The sequence below is a fragment of the Microtus oregoni genome, unplaced genomic scaffold (genome assembly GCF_018167655.1).
Source record: "Microtus oregoni isolate MIOR12 unplaced genomic scaffold, Mior012 000019F_ref0000042, whole genome shotgun sequence".
In the NCBI taxonomy this organism is placed as follows: domain Eukaryota; kingdom Metazoa; phylum Chordata; class Mammalia; order Rodentia; family Cricetidae; genus Microtus; species Microtus oregoni.
This window is the reverse complement of record NW_024543078.1, coordinates 40,850,010-40,874,553: the sequence shown is the minus strand read 5'-3', so window position 1 is coordinate 40,874,553 and position 24,544 is coordinate 40,850,010. Positions and strand designations below refer to the sequence as shown.

At 49.6% G+C, this 24,544-nt stretch overlaps 1 protein-coding gene across 2 annotated transcripts in view; it reads right to left on the bottom strand.

Moving 5' to 3' along the window:
• The window catches only part of LOC121459744 (actin filament-associated protein 1), a 116,260-nt gene that overhangs the window by 5,372 nt on the left and 86,344 nt on the right, over positions 1 to 24,544 (bottom strand). Inside the window, exons 11-17 of one of the 2 annotated variants that reach the window (XM_041669726.1) lie at positions 20,954 to 21,099; positions 13,217 to 13,334; positions 10,152 to 10,418; positions 8,089 to 8,203; positions 4,269 to 4,433; positions 2,712 to 2,902; positions 1,214 to 1,378 (exon numbers count right to left, since the gene is read on the bottom strand). In XM_041669726.1, the coding sequence (XP_041525660.1) occupies positions 1,214 to 1,378; positions 2,712 to 2,902; positions 4,269 to 4,433; positions 8,089 to 8,203; positions 10,152 to 10,418; positions 13,217 to 13,334; positions 20,954 to 21,099 (1,167 nt within the window). The remainder of the gene's footprint in view (positions 1 to 1,213; positions 1,379 to 2,711; positions 2,903 to 4,268; positions 4,434 to 8,088; positions 8,204 to 10,151; positions 10,419 to 13,216; positions 13,335 to 20,953; positions 21,100 to 24,544) is intronic. The other variant, XM_041669727.1, reaches the window with a different exon arrangement.

The window sequence follows — 24,544 nt, the reverse complement described above, 5'->3', positions numbered from 1 at the left end:
ATCCTGCTCAAGTCCACTCATGAGGCTGTGTGAGAGACTAGCCACAGTGACAAGAGCATCCACACCTCCCATCTGTGCACTGGCAGCAGCTGGGACCAGAAGCAGTGACCTCCCTCCTATGTGGATTGGCACTGGCTGGAGGTGGCTGTGTCTCACTCTGGCAGTCATAGATTTCATCTTTGTCATCAGAAGGGGATAAGGCTGAAAAGCCTGAGCCAAGGAATCATTTATTTTTATTTTTTACAGCATGGTTTGACTTCTCCCCACCTTCTCTGATGGTAAAGAAACTGGGAGGGGAATCGCACAGCTCCAGTCTAACATGGCTCAGGCAAAGTGGTCCTCTGCAAAGGAGAAGATGGCTATAGACTAAGAAGGCCTGAGGGATGCTCAGGGAAGCCACTGGAATGCCAGCTCAGTAACCTTCCCCAACTAAGGCTCCCCATGGAGCCTTCTAGAAAGCGTGCTTGCTGGGGAAGCACACACACTGAGAGGTCGGGCAAGCACAGTTCCTACCACCATTCCAGGACACCCTAAGAACATAGCACAGTCCTCGCCCTGCATGCAATCTGTCCTGCTGAAAGCAAAATGCTTCTTACTCCTGAGCAAGGGGCTCAGGCTGCTGAAGGACACATTGATGCCAGCTGTGATATCTTGAGACTCACAGGGCTCATGCTCAGTCTCTTCCGTCTTCAGAACAGAGGGACACTATCTGGACTCATGTCCCACCCCCAGGCCAACTCAGTTCAACCTACAACTGCTTCCGTCACCATGGATGAGAAGTGCTGGCTCTGGTCATCTGGAAATTATACTTTGAGAATCCCTACGATTTAATCATGGCAAAGGTTGTTGGTGGCTCCTCTCCCTAACTGCAGGAGAGGAGGGACGCTGGCTGATGGCCAGGGTGCTGGGGACAGCCTAGAAAGAGAAATACCTTTCTGGCTTTTATCTTTCTTCTTTGGAGAATCACAGCATGTAAGTGCTGGAAAGGACATTGTGGTCACTCAGCCCAGTCTGTGCTGCCCAAAGGAGGACAAGCCCAAAAGGATAGAGCCTGTCCACTTCTGAGGTGACCTGAAGCTCTGGGGGTTCCGGCTTGGTGGTTGTCTTTGAACCCCAGTCCCTAAGGATGCATGTGGGAACTGGAAGAGGCTGAGTACCAAGTGCAGTGGGGTTCACTTTGAGCTCAGGAATCTGGCTCAGCAGGGAGGCTCACCTTGGCCTTCTGCAGCACGTGCCCACGGCAAGGGGAGTTGCCTGAGGATGGTTGGCTCTTCTTCAGGACGGCTGCACTGTTCACAGGCAGGGGCCCCTCAGCATCACTCGTATCACAGCTGGAAATGGGAGAGTTTTCCAGAGTCCGATGCCGAAACACAGGAGACTGTTAATAAGAGGAGAGCCCTGTGTGAGGGGTGGTTCTCAACCACTGGTATTTCTCAGAGAAAACAGTTTGGTAAAGAAGAAATTGATTTGGAAATGGACAAAACTAGGAAGGTCCACCACAGACAGTGCCTGAGCACCTTTTGACAATGCATTTAATGGGGAAAAAAAAGCTGAGGCCAAGGGATGGAAAACTAAGAGGCAGGGTTCTGGGCCCACACTACTGCCCTCACCACCTCTCGCTTATCCATCCACATGGTGCTTCTTCCTAAGTTTGCAAATGCTTCCTGGAGTTGCCTGTTACCAAAAGGGTCAGGCCTTGTTGTAGAAGCTGCCAGGACCAGACAGCATTAGCTTGGGGTTCACAGGCAATGAGTGACCCCCAAATGGCACTGAGGGTCTGTGACCATTCTCACTTTTTCATATGCTGAAGAGAAATTTCTGGAAAGCTTAAAATGAATCAGCTTATCTCTTCAGTTAACTTGGACCTGGCTTTGGCTTGCTGGCTCTTCTACATAGGATTGCAAACTGTCCTTTGGGAAAGCATGGCACCGGGGAGACCATGTTATCATCACACAACACAGAACACCGAAAACACACTTGGGACATGCAGGATGTCGGCCCAGAACTCCTGTGAAGGCTACTGACTGGGGCACTCCCAGCTCAATGTATGGATAACATAGATCTTTCTTTGGACATCTTCAGAGGCAGCACTGACTCTGGGTGGAGGTGCTGTGCAAAGAGGGTGTCCTAGGGTGGCCAGGCAGTAGCTGTCTACAGCGGAAGCACCTGTAACACGCTACTCTTCTGAGGAAGAGGGCTGGTTATAATCACACAGAATGCTGCCACCAGTGCTAGGGGTGATGACAACCACAGTGCATAGTGACACAGGAGAAGGCAGAGCATGGCCCACCCAGTTCTGAGCCTCTGAGGCTAGGCTTACTCCTGGTCAGGGGACAGTGGGGACAAGAGAAAGTCTCAGTGGCAGTGTCAGCTGAGGACAAGGAGCCATGACTAAAGGTAAGGGCTCCAACTTGACAGGTGGCACTCTCATTCATGCCCCAGATTGAGGGGCAGAGACCGTGTTACTGTCACCGTGGCTTCTAGAGACCTGGTGGCATTGTCAGGGAGTGCCATGGGAATGAGTTCCTGCCTAGCAAGCTGGCATCAAGTCAGAACTAACCATGCAAAAGAAAGCCATGTCCTCCGCCTTTAAAGACTCTGGTGAACATAGAGGTCAGTGTCTCCACACACTGGGCACCACCCATGGTAGTGAGGAAACTGCCTGAGAGACCATGGGGCACTTCCCTGTGCTGTGCCTTCAGAACACTTACCTGTGGACTTGATGTCCCTGACCTGGGCTCAATAGCCAGTCCTAATGTGACGCCCCCGGCCAGGGCCTTCTTCAGGCTCTCCTTGACCTCGGTCAGCTCCAGCTCCAGGCTGACCCGCTCGGCCTCCCTCTGTTTGCACTCCTCCTCCAGCCTCTTCAGCTTGTCCTCCAGGGCCACCTGGGTCTTCCTGCCTGAAATCCCAGGGACACATGGTCACCTCACAGAGGAGCTGACATAGCTGAGTTCTGCCAGGTCTTGCCCACAGCCTGATCTCACTCAGAAGCCTGAAGGACCTTCCTGACACTCACTCAGAGGGCATGGTGTCCAAAGGGGCCCCTGACTGGGCAGCTGAATAAGGAGGTCTCAAATTCTACCAGTTGCATGTGGGCTACTGCACCTGCTGCTGTGGTTGGAAAACATAGCCCATGTCTCTGTAGGCCTCCACATACATTTCTCCAGGGCTTGCCAGCTAACTTATTTATTTGAAATTTGATGCAGTGACCAGCTGGGCAGAAAATGCACAGAGATGGACACTGAAGAAAACCAAGTCAGCGAGGTGGGCAAACCACAGGGCACAGGGAGCCTGGCCTCTGAGAGACACAGCTGGGGCCTTTCTGCATCTCTGTCCTGTGCTTTGACACAGGAAGTAGAGGAGCTGATCAACATGCACCACGCTCCCTTATGTCATAGACTTGGCTTTCCATGTCTCTCAGATAGTCTGATGTTGACACCCCGCCCAACCTGGTCCCACAGACTATCCTAATGGGCCCATCTGTACCTCCTTTCTTGGTCTCTGCTCCCAAAATTACTTCCCCAAACAGCCATAATTTGGAAAGAGTTCAACTCTGGTTAAGTAGGATGGGCAGATGTACCAGCCTCAGCCTGCACTGAAGCCTTCTGGAAGCCAGGGTCCCCTCTGGGCTTCCCCACCTGCTGGCATCTCCCTTCTCAGCTGGTAGAAGCTAAATCTGAAAAGTCAGTTGTGCCTCTGTCGGGGGGGGGGGGAGTGGTACAAGGGAAGATGGGAGGTCTGGTGAGGAAGGCACAGCCTGGGCCTGGGTACCACTCATCCCCAGACGTGACTACCCTGAGAGCTGTACCTTGCTCGCTGTCCCTCTTTCAGGATCACTAATACAGTCATTTCCCTGATCCCTAAAACCAGGTACAGCCTTGCTCTCCCAGGCCTTTCTAAGAATAGAGAGTTGCTTCTTCCTAGGCAAAGCTCTATGAGAACTTTCCAGCCCAGTGGCTGCTTCCTCCACGGAAGAAACACTGAGTCAGACAAGGGAAAAAAAAACCTGCCAACCTTCTTGGCCCTTAGCAGCTGAGGTTGAAATTGCTGGCATCTCACTAGGGCAGGTCACAGTTCCTGCCTATGATGGAACTCTTCAGCCAACTCTGTGCTGCCCTGGGCTCCCTACAAGGCCAGCACCCCAGGAGGGCAATATTACCTTGTGGCGCAAAGGTCTAAAGGTGAGCTGGATGAACTCTAGAGCTCCAGGGGACACAGGCACATGGACCATCAGAGCTTCCCACTCCCACTCCCACCACACACACCTGCATTCACTTCAATGGCGGCCCTCAGGTCCTTCCTCTCTTTCCGGAGCTGTGCTAGCCTGTTCCGCAGGGCCTCTTTCCTCTTCAGCAGCTCCTCCTCTTTGGACTGTAACAGCTTGGCATCTGCTTCCACCCGGTTCTTACCGTATTTGTACTGGTCAGCATCTAAATAAGGAGTACCAAGAGTTAGCGCATCCAGAGGGGTCAGACTGCCAAGGTCTGTTGCTTAGCGCTCTACCACAGAGCTGCTCCTGGCTGGTCTTGAGGAGAAAGGGGGGTTACGAGCAGGGACTCTACGTGCCTCAATTCCTCTAATACTTTGATCTGCACATTTACAAATGGAGAGGAATACTGGGGACTCCCTCTAAGGCTCCTCCCTCCAAGTGCTCCTCCCCTCAGCTTTCAAATAATTGTCAATAAGGCTCAGAGCAATGATTCTGGAACCTGGCCAGGCAGTGACCTGGACAGTTTTAACTGTCAGCCCAACACAGTCTACAATCATCTGGGAACAACATCTTAACGAGGTATTATCTGGATCAGCTTGGCCAATGGCCGTGTCTGTAAGGAAGTGTCTTGATTATTAGCTGAGATGGGAAGACACACCCCCAATGTGCGTGGCACCATATCACGAACTGGGCCCTGGAATGTGTGAGAGTGGAGGAAGCTGGCTGTGTACATGACCTCACGCAGATAGCCATGCATTTATTCTCTCTGCGTTTGAATCTGAGTGTGAGGTGCCTTGACTTTTCCACAGTAACACACTGTAACCTGTAACTGCAAGCCCGAAATTGTTTCTGTGTATTCGTTACAGCAAAAGAAATGAAACTAGAACAGCATATCTGTTATGGTCAAAAATAACCTCTATTGGGACTGGAGGGATGGCTCAGTGGTTAAGGGCACTGGCTGCTCTTCTAGAGAACCAGAGTTCGAGACCCAGCACCCACATGGCAGCTCACAGTCATCTGTAACTCTGGTTCCAGGGGTATTCAAGACCCTCTTCTGCTCTCCTTGGTCTCCAGGCATACACAGGGTGCACAGATAAACATGTAGGCAAAACACACAAAGTAAAATAGATTTTAAAAATATGTTCTAGAGTTTCTGTAGTTCTCCCTATGTGGATAGCCTCCCTGTTCCCACTTCTGTTTTACAAGAACGCCTCGCCCTGGCTGGAGGAAAGACATCTCCTTGGCCTGAGATTCTGATAGGGAGGGCGTCTCTGCTGAATGAAAAGACAGAGAGGCAGTCCATGGTGCTTGGAGACCTACTATTCAAAGGGCAATCTTGGAGTCCTGTGACCTAGGACAAACCTGTGCCTGTTTCTCCTCCTGTGAAATGGGATAAGAGCAGGTCATTCATGGGCGGCTGTAAGAGTTCAATTAATATTTACAAAGCACTTAACGTAGCTCCCCAGATGAATGCTTTATAAATAGCTGCTATAGTTAATGAATGAATGAATGAAAAATGAATGAGAGAATAAGTAAAAGATTCGGGGGAAAACCAGCAACCTGGCTGCCAGCACATAGCCGTTCACACGGCGCTGAACTCAGGCCCCACACTCCCACAGTCTGGCCTACAATACAGTTCCGGGCTACTGTGTGTTGTTGTGGGGAACTTAAAGCAGCCCAATAGGAATTTAGGGAAAGCCTCTCTGGAAAAGATGCTGAGGGGCTGGAGAACCTAGCATGACTGGCCAGAGCCTGCTGTGAGGCTTCCAGCATCTCTAGTCACAGTATCACTCACCAGATCTGGGGGCTGCACTCCCCCTGCCCCTCTGTCACCGTCCATCTACAGGTCTGTCTGTTTCAGAGTAGAAGCCATAGAGGGACAAGGGCTGTTTTGCAAGTCTTTAAAAGTAGATGCATTTCCCTAACACGGATAACTGTGTGTGAAGATGCCTGGCATGGAGCAGACACTCACAGGCAGCCCCCATGACAGCTAGAGATGACTGGCTCGCCAGCGGCTTTGCTCATACAGTACCTGCCCTGAGCTGGCTCTACCATAATTGACCACTTTCGTAGAGATTTGGGCATTTCCTATGTCTGGTCGACATCCCTTCCCTCACCAAAAAGACCCCCCCTAGACTGACATTGCCAGACTCACAACGCAAGGATAACCACTGTGTCTCGTGAAACCAAGGCACTTCCAGGAAATTCTGTGCCAAACTGTACAAACTCCCCTGTCTACACCAATACATCTCCCAACAAACCTACAGATGACAGCTTATAAATTTCCCCGCCGTGTAGTCCCCATGCAATCAACTATACAACCATAATGCAATCGGCTGAACTCGGCAAAAGCATGGGATGCAATTATTTTTCCCTTTTGTTTCCATTAGATGTCACCAAAGTTAATAAAACATTCCCTACTGAAGGTCCCACTAGATACTGGGACAAATCATCCATAAAATAAAGCAAGCAGAGCACTATGAGAATCGCCTGGCTGAAGGAGCCCGCGTGGGATTCAGATCTTGCTTAACAAGGCATTTTAGGCCGACTCATCCCTCTAGCTCCTGCACCTCCCTGAACAAACAACACTAAGAACAAGAGCATAAATACACCCAAGGCATCGGGGAATGAAATTACAAAGAGAGGGCCAAGGAAGTCTGCGACAATGAGGAGATAGCCCGACAGGCTCCTGACCTGCCTGCTTGAAATGCGGAGTTGAAAGCCGAGGCATAGACAAGCTCCTGTCAAGAATGCAAAGGTTCCCTGGGGCGGAAGCAACCAAGTGTTGCTCAAGTCCCATGGCTCATCCATGCTTTGACTATGGAAAAGGATAGCCTCTCTGTGCCCTTGTTCTGACTCTGAAGCAGATACCAGCATGGGCAGGGCTAAGGCCTTTTCTCTCCCGCACCAGGTGGGTGTGGAGGACTCCAGGTGAAGGTAGCTAGTTATCTACACTATCCCTGAGGCTGGTCTACCGAATGCATGGCTGCAGACTGGAATGCTCAGACAGGAATCCCGGATGGCATTGACTGGCCATGATTTGGCATGGACACTTTCCCTGCTTGGCTCAGACTGATGGAGGAGCTCCAGGACCAGCAGAGCCCCTTGCAGTCCCTAGGCCTGCGTTTTAAAGCTAGCATGATCTTCTCCTCATATCCCCAGCAACAAGCAGGGTGTCCTGAATAAACACATCCCACAAGCAGGCTGGCTGAATGGCTGACCACCCAATGCAATGAGGGCAGGGCAAACACAAACTCAAGAAGCTAGCACACTCAACTTTAGCTGCAGATGAAGGAGAGCTGCTGAATCCCAGGCAGGCTGTGTCTCCCTCTGTTTGGTCTATACAGTCGGCTCTGAAGTCGGAAGGCCTGGTCTGCTGTGAGACCTCTGGCTGTCCTGTTCTACTCGGGGGTACTTCCCTCACTGCACAATGGGGTGCATGGCACCTATCCTGGCGACACAGCTATCAGAGGTCAGCAGGGATGGAAGGTGCTGGTTGCTGTGACAGGTCACTTTGCTTTCGGTGCCCAGCACCTCCCTTTCCTCTGAATCAGCCCAGTGTTCAGCCACCTGCACGTCTGACAGATGAAGCGGCTGCCTTCAATTTATGTGACTTTGTCACTGGTGTTCTAGGGACACAAACAGAAGTCTCCTGGACCAAAGTCCCAGTGTCTCATGGTTGAATGTCATACCAAAAAGCCAAGCAACATTCACAGAGGCTGGGTTAGAGATCCTGGCCAGTGAGAGGGGGAAGCACATTACCCTACCTCCCAGCACACCCTCAAGCTCAGTATCTGCTACAGAAGTAGCCCAGCCAGCCTCAAGTTGACCAACTGCACCAAAGCAGGAAGCAAGGAGCCAGAAGGGGAACTCACTTGATGCTGTCCGTTTCACGCCACCTGCAGAATCCACTTTTTTTTGCTGGCTGCTTGGAACCTTCCCCTTTACGGAAATCCCATTAGATGCCACTGGAGGTTTTTTGCTCTTCAACTGTTGAAACACACAGAGAAAATTAAAAACAATCAAGCTAAAGCACCCTTTTACCTAAAGTTACTTCTTTTAGTCTTTGACTCTTAAGTGCAACCGACTAGCATGGTCAGAGGGCAAAGGAAACCAACTCAGTTTCCAGTCAACGGGCTTCTGTGATGCCCCTATGGGAAACTCCCAGCAATGAAGGCTGGACACCCAGGGCTACCAGAAAGTCTGTCTGCAATGGGAAGGATGCTATGTTTCTGCTGGGGCCTCAAGTTTTGGATAGAGAGCAGCTCTGAGTGACCATGCGCAGGTGTGCAGCAGAACCTTTGAGAGCCTGAGACACTGTGTCTAGCTAGAGCTAAGTTGTTTTTCCATTATTGGGCTATTTTTAGAGAAAGGGTCTGGCTGTGCAGGGAGGTTCTTGCCCTTAACTGAGCGATGCAATAATGGGGTACATAACCTCCTTTCAGATCACTGATGAATCATCTGAGGAAGGCTGCAAGAGACAAATATATCATAAATATATACAAGCCTTAGCCAGCTACAGGCTTAAAAAATTCAACAGTCCCTGCCGACTCTTCAAGGCACAGCTTCACACGCGGCAGGCAACACTGCATGCTGGGCAGTGAACTCGAGAGAGAGGAAACTTGACACCCAGGTGCTGTCATCCCCAACTCTCACTGCCTGCTTCTCCTTCCATTGGAGGTACAGTGTGGGGCTGCATACTGATCTAGCTGCAATTCTGGCTTGTCATTTAGGGGACCCTGAGCCTGCCCTTCAAAACTTCCCGAACCTCTGGTTGCTCGCTTAAAAATGTAAAGACACTGGCATCTTTCTAGGACTCCTGATGATACTGCACAGCCATGCACAAGATGGCAACCAGGAGTTCTCTGAGTGCATAGCCTCATCACCAACAGGTTCCCAAAGGAATGACCAGCCTGTTTGGAACAGAGACTAGGCTGGGTAACAGTGGGAGTGCCATGCCATGCATCATGTGATTCCTGACTAGTGAGAGGACACTCCACATGCACAGGTGGCATATTTACCGAGCTAACCAAAGACAGCTATGATACCAGCAAACCGACAGATACATAGGTAGGACTCATTGGCCAGAACTGGGCGGGGATCCTGATGACACTGGCAGAGGCCGGTGGAGTTCACACTGGTCACCCAGCGGCTCACACCCCTCTAACTCCTGGAGTCAGACTCTCCAGGGATAACATCTGAATATTTGTGCTACCACAGCAAGATCTCCGTGTCGGTTCAGACAAAGCAGTGTCTGGAGTGCAATAGTGAGTCACCACTACATGGACGCCTAGACCTTGCCTGGTGTCTGCTATTTTCTCAAAACTGAATGGAACGGACCGTGGAAAGCCTAGCCTCTTGCTTTACGTTCCCAGAGTGTGAGGCCGAGAGGACTCCAGGCAGAGCATACAGAATGCTTAGGTTAAAAATTGATGAAGGCAGTTCATATGTCTGCTCTGAAAGGCTGATGCATGTCACAGAGCATGGGCAAACAAGGGTTCAGTCAGAGCCCTGTCACACAGGTACAGGAGGGCACACGTCATTGTCTCCCAGACAACACACTGGCTCTCAGCGTGGTGCGGGCCATGTTTACAGACAGGAACTAACCACTCCCTGTGGGCAACCATTGCTCACTTATACACAAGGTAGAATATTCTAGAGAAACCTGCCATTCCAGAACCTTCTGGAAAGTTGCATGGCCTCTTTTCATAATCTTTGACGTAATTCTCAAAGTGCATTGGGGAATCCTCCAGGAGCAGAGGTGGGTGAGCCAGGAAAACTGGGAGCTGGTCCCAAATGGCTCTCCAGTCCCTCCGTGGCTAACTGTGAAGTAGGCTATGGCTGAAGACTGTAACATTTTGGTGTGTGGGAGGAGGTGAGTATATGGTCACTGCAGGTCCACTGGTGATGTCGGGGAGTTCGGGAACGCAATCTGTACCTGGGAGTGTGGCCCGAGAGACGCCCTCCCCACAGAAGAGGTGTTAGTGACAGGTGGGGAGCAGGGTGGGCTGCAGGAGGTGGGGGATTTGTAGTGGTTAGAGGACAGCCTGTCAGCAGGTGGCCGAGATGCCCTCCGGTCAGCAGGAGAGGAGCGAGCAAAGATAGTTGGTGATGGCAAGTTATCGTAGAGGCCCGCGTTATCATAAAGCACCTCTTCCGCCAGGCCTCTGCTCCCACAGCCAGGAAAGCCGCCATCCGCGTCCCACTGCAACACATACAGCCAGATGAGGACAGAGAAGATCAGCACAGTGAGATGTTAGCAGCCCCCCAAAGCTCTGCATGGCCAGTCACTCATACACACACAGGTCAGGCACAACCCCCACAACCACGGGCTGCTTCATAAGGGCCCCTTTGCCTTCGGAGTCATAAGAAAGGTTTCTCTGTCCTTAAATTGTTCGCAGAGTCAGTTGAAGAGTACTGAGCTGGCATTGCTAGCCCTAGAGACATGGAGTTTGGAAGTTCCCTGATGCACAGGAAATAAGGTCAGGGAGTTGGACAGCACCTGGAGCTCTTTGCCGCACGGGAAGGCACGTGAGATCACGATCAAGGGCCCTGGCGCTTGTTGTGGTTCGGACACACTGGTTTATCTATCACTTACTCCACTTAGCAAGCAGGGGAAATGGAGCCAAAGGCAGCTCACACAGCTGGGGAAAGGCAGAGCTGGGCAAATCAGGCTGCTGGAGGAATGTGACAGACATCAAGAACACCCTGAGTTCATCCGTGCTGCCTTGTGGCCGACAAATTCACCATCAAGGTCAGCGTGGTCTAAGTTCCACAGTTGAGCACCTGAGAAAGATTGCCATTGCCAAAAAAGCCTGCTGAAGACAGAGTCATGTAACCGTAGAATGCAGGGTGCTTCCGACTTGGATGGAACAATGGCATTACGCTAGCAGAGGAGCTGAACAGAGTTAACAGTTCAAAGCCATGTCTCAGGACACGGACTCCAGAGCACTGGCAGGAACCTATAAAGAAAGCCCAAACTCTTAACTACTGCCAGATCCCCCCAGGCTTTAAAGGTCTTTGTAAATTGCCCTGTATTATAAAAGGAAATATTAATTCATATATTCTGCCCATTTCAGCCTGTTTTTTTATGTTCTCCTGCAGCGCTCCTTCTTGCCAGACTATAATTACAGCCCTTTGTTATAAAAATAGGAAAGGCCTAAAATCCCAGGGCGGGGGTGTCCTCTGCAGCCACATCAGTGTCTATTTCTGTGACGCTGGGGACAAGCGCACAACCTAACACAACGTAGAAAAGCCAGGGTGGAGCGCTGCAGTGACAGCCCCACAGATATGCAACGGTCTATACTTGACTCTCATTTTCCTAAAATAGCAGGGATCAAGTCATGTGGAATACTTAGTAAACAGTGACGAAATCCCACAGAAGTTTCTAGAATAAAAGTGACTGTGTGCAGAGCCCTTCCCTCGCAAAGAATCAAAGGGAGTGCAGAATGAGCTGAACTTTTACAGGGGAAACAGTACTGACACTCTGGGCATTTGGTCATAAAGTGTGGACTTTATGGAACCCGGAAATGAAGCTTCCAAAATGCAGTCATGTAGTAACAGAGGCCTGCGCACAGGACAGGCTGAGGAAACCTGAGCAGGGATGCCATGTGGAAACAAAAGGGCAAGACGCACGCACACACACACACACACACACACACACGCGCACACACGGCATATGTCTCAGCTCCTAGGGCCCAGTGCATGTATGTAGGGAAGATTCCTCAGCACGGAGCTGTTTCTTTCCACATCAAACCATGGGTGAGCCAGGGAAGAAGCACTGAGGGTACATGAGCCAGCATGGTGTCTGAACTGCCAAGGGGACCCGGACATATGAGCATGGCATGATTCATCAAGTCCCTGCAATACCTTGCTCACCTCCTGTGTGTGTGTGTGTGTGTGTGTGTGTGTGTGTGTGTGTGTGTGTGTGTGTGGTGTGGCTGTGTGGAGGCCTTGTCTAGAAGGCAAGGCCTGCAGAAGGCTGCTGAGGCCACAGGCTGGGAATGGCAGCATACCTTTGAGATTAGATACCCTAGATTCTGGAGTACAGGAGCAGGTCCCACACAATGGTGCTGGGGCTACACGGATACAGGGAGGCCACAGAGACCAGGCCTCACCTTGAAAATTGTGCAATAGCAAGAATAGGGGAAGGGGCTGGGGACCATGATGACACACAGGGTGGGCTGAGAGCCCTGCTCACAGTGCTCACCAGACATCACTGTCCACAGGGCTACAGGGCCACAGAACAGAGGTCACCGGGAGGACTCCCAGTGCACAAAGGAGCCTGGCTCCTGCCATCAGAATATTGGGGAAAGAACAAAGTCGGGAACAGGAAGGACGCAAATTTAAAAGAAGGTTGAGAAACTCTTAAGAAATACCGGCTCCTCTTAGAACAAGTTTCTCACACACGCTCTCCCACACCTGCTCACTGCACAGGCAGGCACGGGTCAGGCCAACAGAGGTACACAGTGCCCAACCACCAGCCAAATAATAGAGGCCCAGCAGGGATCTGCTCATGATCTGGAAACATTGGACAAAACAGGGAAAAATAAAAACTAAGGCTAAATGGACATACTTGAGGCCTGCTTGACAGCGAAGCTGCCACACAGCATCCCCGCATTCGTGTGTGAGTGCTCCACGCCAGCACGCCTGCAGCCGCTCCAGGCCTCTGTCTGATGGCAGGGTGGCGGCTGCAGCCGTGCTGGGTGTAACTAGTCAGAGTAACGTAGACTGTTGTGTCTGACTGACGCCAGCTGTAAAACTGAACATTCTTCCAGCTCCGTCTATTTATTTTAACTTAAGTCGCCGGCTTCCATCTTGGGTGACGAGCTGTATGTGATGACGAGCTGTCCACTAGGGATCACGTGACCTGCTGTTCACGTCAGAGACCAGGGTTTGGGGGAGCAGTGGTATAATTCTCCATCTCAGTTCACTAGAATGGAAAACTAGGCACTCCAGGACAGAAGTAACTAGCAATTTGCCTTCTAACAAAAGGACACTCACCGAGCCGTTGACACAGGGAACGTCGTCATAGTGTAATGCTGTCCCGCTGGGGTGGGCGTAGCCATTGGAGATGCTCCCCAGGTATGGGCTCGTGGACACTGCCCGCCTGTTCATAAAGCTGAGAGGGAGAAATCATGGACATGCGAGTTAATCAGCAGGGCCTCTGTGAACCTTGATGCAACCAAAGGCCATGCCAGGGTCAGAGGCAGAACCCTTAGGACCTTAGGCAGATGCATATGTCATCTTCAAGGGACTGGGGACAATCCTCACCCAGAGCCAAGACAGGCTCCAGCACAGACAATGAACACCATGTATGGGGATACACAGCGGCATCTACAAGTGGAGCGGCCCAGACAGGTACTAATATCTTAACCACAGCCAGGGAAAGCATACACCCAGGGAGGGCACAGCAGCTCTTTCTGACGGGCTGGTCCTCTCACAGCAATGAACCAGTTTCAACCTGTCTATAGAGACTGGCCACTCCCAAAGGCAGGGGGCAGCATGGCCTCCGCCACTCCCTGGCCTGCTGTGGGACGTTCGTGGCTGCACAGCAAGCCCTCACTGAGCTCTGGCAGCCACACAGCATACTTCAGCTGCTCCCTGAGCTTCTGGAGGCCCAGAGAGCAGCCATGCTGAGGCCTCAGAATCCCGTGCTGCTGTGATGCGTGTGACATACATGCCTGGGTCTTGGTTCCCTAAAACCTTGGGATTTCCATTGATAATGGGAGCCAGCCGCCTTTGCCCATCCCATCCCTGGAAAGCCTGACGGATTTGGGGGTGGGGTGCGAGTGGATAAGGAAACAGCCTTATGATCAGAGCCAGGGACTTTCAGCTCTGAGAGGACAGGGTGGAAGAGCTCCTGGATGGGAGACACCAGGAAGGCACCATACCCAGAGGAGCAAACCCAGGAGGAAGCTGTATCCAGGCACGGGGTTCACAAGGGAGGGCACTAGATCCAGGGAAAGTGCCGCACGCAGGGAATCACCAGACCTAGAGAAGGCGTGTACCCAAGGAAGGTGCCACATCCAGGGAGGGCACTGTACCCAGGGAAGAGGTGGCAGCTCTTGTACCTCTCCTACCCAAGAGCTCCATGCTGGTGGACTCCTAACACTCCAGTGACATGGCAAACAAAGCACTTCCTAGGGTCTAAGAAGAGTCTGTGGGGTGTAAGAACCTCAAGTTAACATCTGCTCTTTAACGAGAATGGATTTGTGAGTGGGTCCTGGGGACAGAGCTTTTGATCTTCAGGGCCTGACACTGTGTCCTGGTGGACATTTCAGAATTGTCCTTCAGTGGGCCCCTGTTGGAGTCCACAGAGAACTGGGATGCCACCTGATATGAGAAGAGCCCGTACCTGGCAGCCAGAGGTGGAGAGCAAGAGTCTGCATGTAAAGAGAAAGGACTGTTTTCCTCTCCTCTGCAGGCACGCTCCCCAGAGAGCCAGACAGAGCACATTGGTCCTCCATCTGCCACCACCCAGAGGCATCAAAAGTCACCAAGAAAAGTCAAGCGAAGCACGGTGTAGGGCAGGCTGTATTCACCAGACTCCAGCTCCCCCCCATCCCCCTCCTTCCCAGGCTGTGTGGTGTCAGGACTGCTGGGAGGAGGGGAGGCTGCTCAGTTCCTCAAGTGTTCTACCACCCCAGTGTCCAGAGCACAATGAGGAGAGATGGGCCAGCCTCTCAGGAAGCTGTGCTTGTTTCTGGAGAACTGTGAAAACCCAGGAAGAAAGAACCAAGGCAGCATTTTCTCCTAAGTGGGAAACTAAAATCACACAAAGTTAACAAAAATGCATTTCTACCCAAACTTTGTTTCTCGAGGAAAGGAGCTTGGGGCAGCACAGCCAGCCACCTGTGTTGTGCTGCACACCCTAATGGCCACACTCTCACAGTGCACTGCTGCCCCCTGCTGGAAGAAGGTGGCAAGCATGGCTCCTCTGGCAGATGGAACAACTTAAGACTTCTTAGCTTATGAACAGTGATATAATTATTCTGCACTTAATCTACGTCAAATTAAGTGTAGGAAAGCTAAAGTCACAGGAAGGAGAAAACGCAAAAAGGAAAGGCTGACTAGCCGCTTAGGAGTTCCTGAATGTTTCACATACAAGTTTAAGGGGTGGATGGAAAGACTCAGTTGAGGGCTGTCTTGGGGGAAGGCTGGGAGTGAGGTAAACAGAAGCATGGCAGGACCCCCGGCGTGCCTGCACCCGTTAGTGCCGAGCATAGCCACTGCTGAGCACTCAGCGCTGCATGTGAACTCACACGCTGTTTTCCCTCCCCAGCAGGGCCCTCATCTTTGCTCCGCAATGTCAGGCTGCCCAGGGCTCATACTTATGCACAGATATCAGGAAGTATCAAGGACAGTCAGAAGAGCACAGGGTACCCTAACTGGGCACACTTCCACTTCCTTCAATGGGGATGCCCAAAGGACTTAAAGAGCATATACACACACTTCCTCATTGGTAGAGGCCTTCTCCACTGCCAGAGAAGCCTAAGGTTTACAGAGAGAGGCACAGGGCCGTAAGAGAACTCCTGCAGAGCCAAGAGTAAGCAGAGGGGCAACGATCCCCTCTAGCAATCTTTCCACAATGACTGACAGCCAAGTGTGTAAGTGGGAAAGAGCTGAGTTTACAACATACGAGCATCCCAGGGAACCTGTATGTAAACGCAGAGACCTGCAGGGACCTGAAGATGGTGGCTCTCTCAGACTGGCCCGCTTTAGTCAGACAGAAACATCTTTACCATCACATTCTTCTGAACCTGTGATGGGCAACACCTGTGAGCCGTGCAGGGGAAACCAAGGCACTGCCTTCTGTCACCTGACTCATGGTCTCTGGTCAGCTTCAGGACCTGTCCTCAGTGTCCAGCACCATCCACACTGTTACATGCCAATCTCCCAGGGGAGTCCTGTATGGTTTTTTTTCCTGTTTCCTGTTCCTTTTCAGAACATTATTGCCTTCCTTCCTTCAGGCAGGCACAATGGCTGATAATTCTCCTAATCATCTGGCGAAGAATCACCACACGGCTGCCAAGTTATAAAAGGCGAAAAATTAACGTAATCCCGGACTCTCTATCGCTTTGGCAAGTGGCCGCATTGTGAAGGCTGTTCCCTTGTTCAGTCTCCTCTCTCTTAAGTTTTTTGGCAATTCTTGGCTAGAAAACTAAAACATGAAAATTAACTTTATTGCTAGCTAACATCCCTAAAAAGATTCTAATGAGCTTTAAAGAAAAGATTCCTAAGCTAAGTTCATACGCTTTTTAAATGAAGAGTGTTTGATACAGCAACCTGCATTCCTTTCTCCAGGCTGTGGCCACCCCTCATTTGGTTTAGATTAAAACCCTGCTCAGTTATAAAGGAAAAGCTGGGTTTCTCCTGAATGTGCTGGTCTGTTTGCTGATTAGAGTCAACAGCAAGTGAGTTTTCCTTTGGGGATTTTAGTAACGTCCACATAAGTACAGATAACAACTATTAATATTTCAAGCTGGAGATCTCACAGTATGAGGCTCCCCACTTAAGTTCCTGCCTTGACTTCAGTGATGGACTGTAATATGAAACTATAAGCCTAAATAAACTCTTTCCTCCTCAAGCTGTGTTTGGCCATCATATTTTATCATAAAAACCCTAAGGTGTGTCTATACTCTGTTTCAAAAACTGGATTATTTGTTTTCTTAATGTTCAGATTTTTTTAGATCTATGCATATTCTAGATACTAAGCCTTTTGTCAGATGTTTAACTGGTGATGTCCCCTCCCCAATTCTATAGGCTGCCATGTTGCTAGAATGAGGGTGTCCTTAGCTGTACAATTTTTTTTTCATTTAAAATTTCTACAGGAGTCACAAACTTGCAAGGGACCAGAGGGGAGGTGGGGCTATCCCAAGGAAGGGAAAATAGGATATAGAGTTATAAAGGGGAACGAGAATAGGAGAATTAAATGAGGAGGGACAAGATAGGGCAGGGGATAAGAGGGAAAATGGGAGGGACAACTAACACTGAAGGCCTTTTAAAGGCCATTTGGAAACCTACTATAGTAGAAGCATCCTAAAATATATAAAAGGGATTTAAGCGGAGATACCATATAATGGGGGAGACAATGCACCAACTAGACATCTCATGCTACCAAGGAAAAGCCCCAGTTGCAGAAATGGGTTACATATTATTGAGTCATTGACCCAAGGGATCTCATAGCCACCCAAATGTTACAGGCTATTGCCAGTGATTTTGGTTATCTCCTCAACCTGATGGTAAGATCCTATTGCTGCAGATACCATTTCCTTATCCCATCAAACCCTCAAAAATTAGAGCTAGTGCCCAAAGAGAAGTTTCACCACTACTATCTACTATTCATAGTGCTGGAAGGTACTATACACACTATAGGAGGAGAAAAATAATCATTACTCTAACCCAGCTATAAACCCCATTGACCTATAACAGAAATTTGCATACTGGTGCAACAGTGGCATAAACTGACATTAAGGCCCACTCTAAGATGGAACGCATACCTACTAAAGTAGACTAAGAACCTAAGAGTGAACAGGTCCTAGGGGAAACCTGCAACAGTTATTCTGTTGAAAACATATAGCAATAAAATGATTCCTAATGAACTATTGCTAAACCCAAAGATCAGCGCATTGCTCAGCCCTCATCAGAGAGACCGCTTCTTACAGTAGATGGCAATTGACACAGATATGTACTACTGGACAATGTATAGAGAGTGAGAGACTTGGGACCACTCAGTCCTAAATGGGATGTTTTTATCAAACGCCCCTCAAGGTTTAGGGATATATGAAGAAGAGGAGACAGAAATATTGTAAGAGCCAGAGATGGTGGATGATTTCAGGGAAGCAGTTCTTCCAGACAGAACAGAATGTATGTATGAGCTCACAGAGACTGTGGCAGCACACACAAGATCTGCACAGGTTTAAATCAGACAAAATATCAGCATGGTAGAAAAGTAGACACAGGGCTCCCCCGTGAACCAAGAAGTTATTTGTACCAGGTGTGGTGGCACACACCTTTAATTTCAGCACTCAGTTAGCAGAGGCAGATAGGTCTCTGTGAGTATGAGACCAGCCTGGTCTATGTAGTGAGTTTCAGGGCAGCTAGAGCTATGTAAAGGGTCCCTGTTTCAATACCCCCATCCCAAAAGGAAGCTATCTGCAGTTGATTCCTGCTAAGAAAGGGAAAATCCATTTTCTTCAATAGAGTGTCACCAGGCGTACCAACCACATTCTCTAGCTGGCCCCATGCCTAGGAGTAGTTGTCAACACAAAAAGGATCCAGGTGTATCTGTGTGTGTATACTGTTTTGGTTATGATTTGGTAGTTTTTGTCTTTGGGGCTTTGTTTTGTTTTCTTGGTTTTATAATTTTGTTTCAAGAGAGAAATAACAAAGTTGAGTAGGTGTGGGTTGAAAGATCTTGGAGGAGTTGTGGAAGAAGAAAAAGTACAATCAAAATATACTGCATGAAAATATTTTTTAAATACTTTTTAAATGTAAAAAGAAGAGGTCAGAAACAGGAACTGATCTATGTGTCTGGGTGCATTTGGACACATCACAACTGGCCCAGGATGCTTTATTCAGACTTCCTAGCATTAAGGGACTCGTGACTGGGTCCAACTCTTCTGTGAAGAGTTCCTGCCCACTAGCTATTGAATTTAAAAGAAAATGTGAGAAGTGTACTCATTTTAAAACAACTGTCACGGGTTTATCATATTTTATCGCAGCGAATACATATTTGTATACATATGCATTTATGTTTGCATTTATGTATACATTTACACATATAGATCTCTGTGTGTGTATGTATGTATGATGCTTTTCCAACATAAATAAATTATTAAAGAAGGGGACATTGGTTTTCAGGTCTATAAATGTCTCTCTGAGTTCGGCAGCTGGGTCCCAGTCTTGCCTCTGCACCCACTGGCCACACTCTGCTCTTTGGGAGAGATACGTGAGAGAACACAGCCTCACAGGGATGGGATGCTGGGAGGTAGGAACAACTCACAGCTTCTCGTGTGGCTGTGGACAGTCTTCAATGCTACCCCATAATTTAAAGAGTGGCCGTCTCTTGGTGACCGGTTGTCAGATGCTCTGTATACTGACATGGAGGTAACAGGCTGACACTCTCCTAGGGAACAGCCCTCATCCTGTCACATGACCACTGTGTACATCAGAGTGGCCCCCCTCTGTGATCCCGCCCCTGTGAGCTGGGGAACCTTTGAGCTCCCAGGACTGGTATAAATGTAGAAACCACCCTCTGAGCAAGCTGCCCTTTGATGGCACCAGAGTTACTAATTGCTTTCCTACAGCCACAGGGGCAATGGGTCCAGTCTAAGGTTATGTATGTCTAAGAGGCCCAAAGTCTACCAGTTTACCTATTTTTTTTTTAAGATGTGGTCTCATGTATTCCAGGACAGTCTTCAACTCCCTCTGTAACCAAGGATGACCTTGAACTACAGATCTTCCTGCCTCCACCTACCACATTAGAGGAGTGCACCAATTTATGTGGTGCCGGGATTAAACTCAGAGCCTTGGGCAAGCTTAGGCAAGTACTATACCAACTGGGCTGCATCCCTAGCCCATTGCTTGTCTTTCAAGGTTAAAAAAACAAAACAAAACAAGAAATTTGGTAATGGCAACCATGGAACTCGTGAGCAACCTGCTGCCTGGGAGTCCTCCTTTTATCCACTGTGCAGTTCTGTGTCTCTGGCCACGTGGGGCTCACTGTGGTGATCACTCAGATCACCAGAGCAACTGAGTCCGCCTAGCAAAGGCTACCCCAAATGCATCCAGGATTCTCTACTGTCACCACCTGAGGGGGACATATGCCAGGGGCACAGTGCTGTGGAGAAGCCTGTTCATCACCACAGCCTGGACAACAAATCACATGTCAAAACATCACAGAAGGAGAACACACCTCAGGTGAGTATGGAAAAAGCCACGATCTTGTGGAACAGCTGGGGATGCTGAATGCCCAGTGATACTGAAGGCCAGCATGGACTGAGGATCCCACAGAAACTGCTGCTCCAAACCCCTCATTATTATTGTGATCAACAAGTGTTCTGGCTCAAACGTATGCTTTGCACAAAGTAGCATTATTTGTCACCACATAAATTTAGAAAGTGCCAAACCCACAGATTTAAGATCTTGGGCTTTGTTGGGCAGTGGTGGCCTGTGCCTTTAATCCCAGGACTTGGGAAGCAGAGGCAGGTAAATCTCTGAGTTTGAGGCCAATGTGGCAGAGAGAGTTCTAGCATGGCCAGGGCTACACAGAGAAACCCTGCCTCAAGAAAAAAAAAAGAAAGAAAGAAAAGAAAAACAAAAATAATCTTGGGCATTATTTCAGCAACACATAGAATCCTTTCTGTTTTCTAGAAGGCCCCTGCCACAAAGAAGATGGCAACAGCTACCCAGCTGCCCACAGAACAAAATCAGGACTATGACCTGTTGGTGCAAATAAAAACAGACACAGCTCCTTATTGTCTCTGACTACAAGGGCAGAGCTAAGTGACTGTAATGGACTGTCTGCCCCAGGAAGCCAGTGCTACCATCTTCAGAGAAGTTTGACAAACCTACTCTAGCAGAAATCCCACCAACATCAGAGCCACCAGGGCCAACACCCCACCAAGGAAAAGTCTTCAGGTGTGCTCTGGTCTGCACGCTCACCTGACACCTATTGTCAAACAGTAGAAGAATGTTGCTAGTTCAGACCTTCCACAAGCTATGCAGGAGTCTTACCAAAAGGTCTGTTTGGCCGTCTGTATAACATTTGCTGACATCTCCACGTCTATGTAGTCATAGTGCAGGGCTCCTGGGTCTGTTGAAGATCCCGTCTCTGCCAGTAAGATGCCAATCCATCTGCCCATGTCTTCAGAAGATGATGCCTGCCATGGGGAAAAAAAGCATGATTCATTTAACCAAAGAAAAAGAGGTGTGACAGGAAGGGAAAGAAAACATGGAGAGACACCATGTAGCTGCTGAAGGAGAAAGATGCCCAGAACCTTTACTGGTAAGCTGAAGCCTCATGGTGATATACAGATGAATAGAAATGGGTTAACTTAAAAAAAAAAAAAGGCTAGCTATGAATACACCTAAGTCATTGACCAAACAGTGTTGTAATTAATATAGTTTCTGTGTAATTATTTGTGTCTGGGCAGCTGGGAAATGAAAGAGCAGTCTCCATTTCCAAAATGGTGTGCCAATGTGAGTCAACTACTTCCACATAAAACCTGAGAGAACTTGGGAAGGAATTCTAGACACAAAAGAACAGAAATAAGCATGGTTTCTTGGTAGCAGCATTTTCTCAGGTGAACTCTGATTGCTAGAAGAAAGCAGAGGCATGATTCCTATAAAAGATAGCTTCCTGACTCATCATTAGCAGCAAAAAGTGTGTGGCTCCTTTAAGAGCTGGCTTTCTGGTTTGTGTTGGTGTGGTTATGAAGCACTTAAACGGGGTCTGTGAGCAGTGTGATACAAATTGCTTAATGGTGACATAGATCCACTGCATCCCTGGAGCTGGGGCAGTGAGCACGGGCTAAATCTCACCTGGGAGCATTTGCTAGTTTTTTTTTTAGATTTTTGTATTTTATGTATATGAATGTTTTTGCTTACATGTATGCACATGAGCCATGTGTGTGCATGGTACCCAAGGAGACCAGAAGATGGCATTGAATCCCCCAGAAATGGAGTTTCAGATGGTTATGAGCTGAAAAATCAAACCTGAGGATACGCCTCAGAGTGTGTTCAAAGACTGAGGGTGCATAGCAAATAAAGGAATACCATCAGGGGCTGAGGCCCCCTGAAATTACTACACACACAGGTAAATGGATAGTTACTGAGATGTGTGTAAGGAGAACTTTTCTAAGTAGAAGGAATTGAGGAATGAATGTCATCACTCAGCCACCGTCATCAGCAGAGGGACTGCTGCAGGCCAGTCTCCAGTGCTGACATAAGATAGTCTCAAGGGCTCTGTTCACATGACAGAGGGGGCATGAGGAGGCTTTCAGCCTGGAAAGGGCCCAAGGTGTCTACGGGGGTTTATGTGGGAAATGTCTCCCAGAGTCTCAGGCAGTTGAGCACTCCGGAGACCCCAGTTGGAGGCAGTGTTTGGGGAGGTTTAGATGCTGCAGCCTGGATGGAAGATGAGAAAGTATGATACTGGGGGCAGGCTTTGAAAGACAAAAGCCTCATAAACTTCCGGTTTGTTCTCTCTGCTTCATGTTTATGGTAAAGGAGGTGAACGCATAGTTTTCTGCTCCAATCATGCTGCTTGCTGCCATCCCTCTCCCCACATGGTGGGCTCTTGCTGCTCTGGAACTCTAAACCCAAACAAGCTTTTTCTTCTGTAAGGTGCCTTGGTCATGGTGTTTTATCAGAACAATAGAAAAGTATTCCGTGTTCCAATGAATCACATCACTAGGGAATACATGACACCTCCCTACAGGACACACTATACGTGATGCCACTTCCACCTGGCTCCTGCAAGGGTGCCAGGATAGCCCAACATCAGAAGGAGAAGGAACATTCCAAAGGAAGGATCTTCTATAATATAAAAGGGTCTGTGCCCTGAGGAGTATCAGTAGTATGAACTGGATGGCGTCACTGAGAAGCTTGGAGGATAAATAGCCACACGGTTTTCATGTATACATCAGGTACTAGGACTGTGCTAGCATAACTGGAAAATTCAGATTAAGACCTAGGCATCATGGGAGAGCATGGCACCAGTATTAACTTCCATTCTTGCCATCACTGTGGTTCTAGCAAAGTGGTGTCCCTTGCTTTTGTTTTTATTTTTATTTTTACAAACACACATTGAATTATTTAAGAGTAGAAGGGGGAGGAAATCCACAAAAGTGTGTGGAAATCTGTGTGTTGGCACATCAGGAAACACCACAGTGGGGGAAAACGAAGCCCTTCTTTGTACTGGTTCTGTAAGTCCAAAAGCATCTATAGATTAAAGTTAAAATCTCCAGCCTTCCTTGCTGGCCCACGGCACGACCACCAGTAAGGCTTGGGAACAGAACCCAGGTCACCTCAGCCCCACAGCCCTGTGTATGAGCACTGTGTCCCCTCAGGCCCACAGCCCTGTGCGTGAGCACTGTGTCACCTCAGGCCCACAGCCCTGTGTGTGAGCACTAAGTCACCTCAGCCCACAGCCCTGTGTGTGAGCACTGTGTCCCCTCAGCCCCACAGCCCTGTGTATGAGCACTGCGTCCCCTCAGCCCCACAGCCCTGTGTGTGAGCACTGTGTCACCTCAGCCCCACAGCCCTGTGCGTGAGCACTGTGTCACCTCAGCCCCACAGCCCTGTGTGTGAGCCCTGTGTCCCCTCAGCCCCACAGCCCTGTGTGTGAGCACTGTGTCCCCTCAGCCCCACAGCCCTGTGTGTGAGCACTAAGTCACCTCAGCCCCACAGCCCTGTGTGTGAGCACTGTGTCCCCTCAGCCCCACAGCCCTGTGTGTGAGCACTGCGATCCCTCAGCTCACAGTCTACAGCCCTGTGTGTGAGCACTGTGTCCCCTCAGCCCCACAGCCCTGTGTGTGAGCCCTGTGTCCCCTCAGCCCCACAGCCCTGTGTGTGAGCCCTGTGTCCCCTCAGCCCCACAGCCCTGTGTGTGAGCCCTGTGTCCCCTCAGCCCCACAGCCCCGTGTGTGAGCACTGTGTCACCTCAGCCCACAGCCCTGTGTGTGAGCACTGTGTCCCCTCAGCCCCACAGCCCTGTGTGTGAGCACTGTGTCACCTCAGCCCCACAGCCCTGTGTGTGAGCACTGTGTCACCTCAGCCCCACAGCCCTGTGTGTGAGCACTGTGTCACCTCAGCCCCACAGCCCCGTGTGTGAGCACTGTGTCCCCTCAGCCCCACAGCCCTGTGCGTGAGCACTGTGTCACCTCAGCCCCACAGCCCTGTGCGTGAGCACTGTGTCCCCTCAGTTCTGTAGAAACAGTTGATGACTTGGAAGACACCAGTTCAACAAGCTCTTTCTTGTCCTTCAGGAGAATGAGTTCACTCTCCATTACACTGGAGAAATAAACAAGCACCCGCTAGGGCTGCAGATATTCTGAAGCCATGGAACTTTCTTCTCTTTGTGGACTCAGTACTAAGCACCCCCACAGAGGTAACTCACACCCACTCCACTCTGGGCTCCTCTCTTTGGTTGGACACCCAGTCCAATTTTCATCCTCCTGTGTCAGCCCCTGCCTCCTCTCCCCTGGGACGCGGTTTGTTACACAGCAGCCACCAGGGGGCTCAGTCATCTTCTTGGTTCCCCGTGAAAACAAAATAACGAAACAAAAACTTACCATGAAAGCAAGTCTGGAAATAAGTACCACA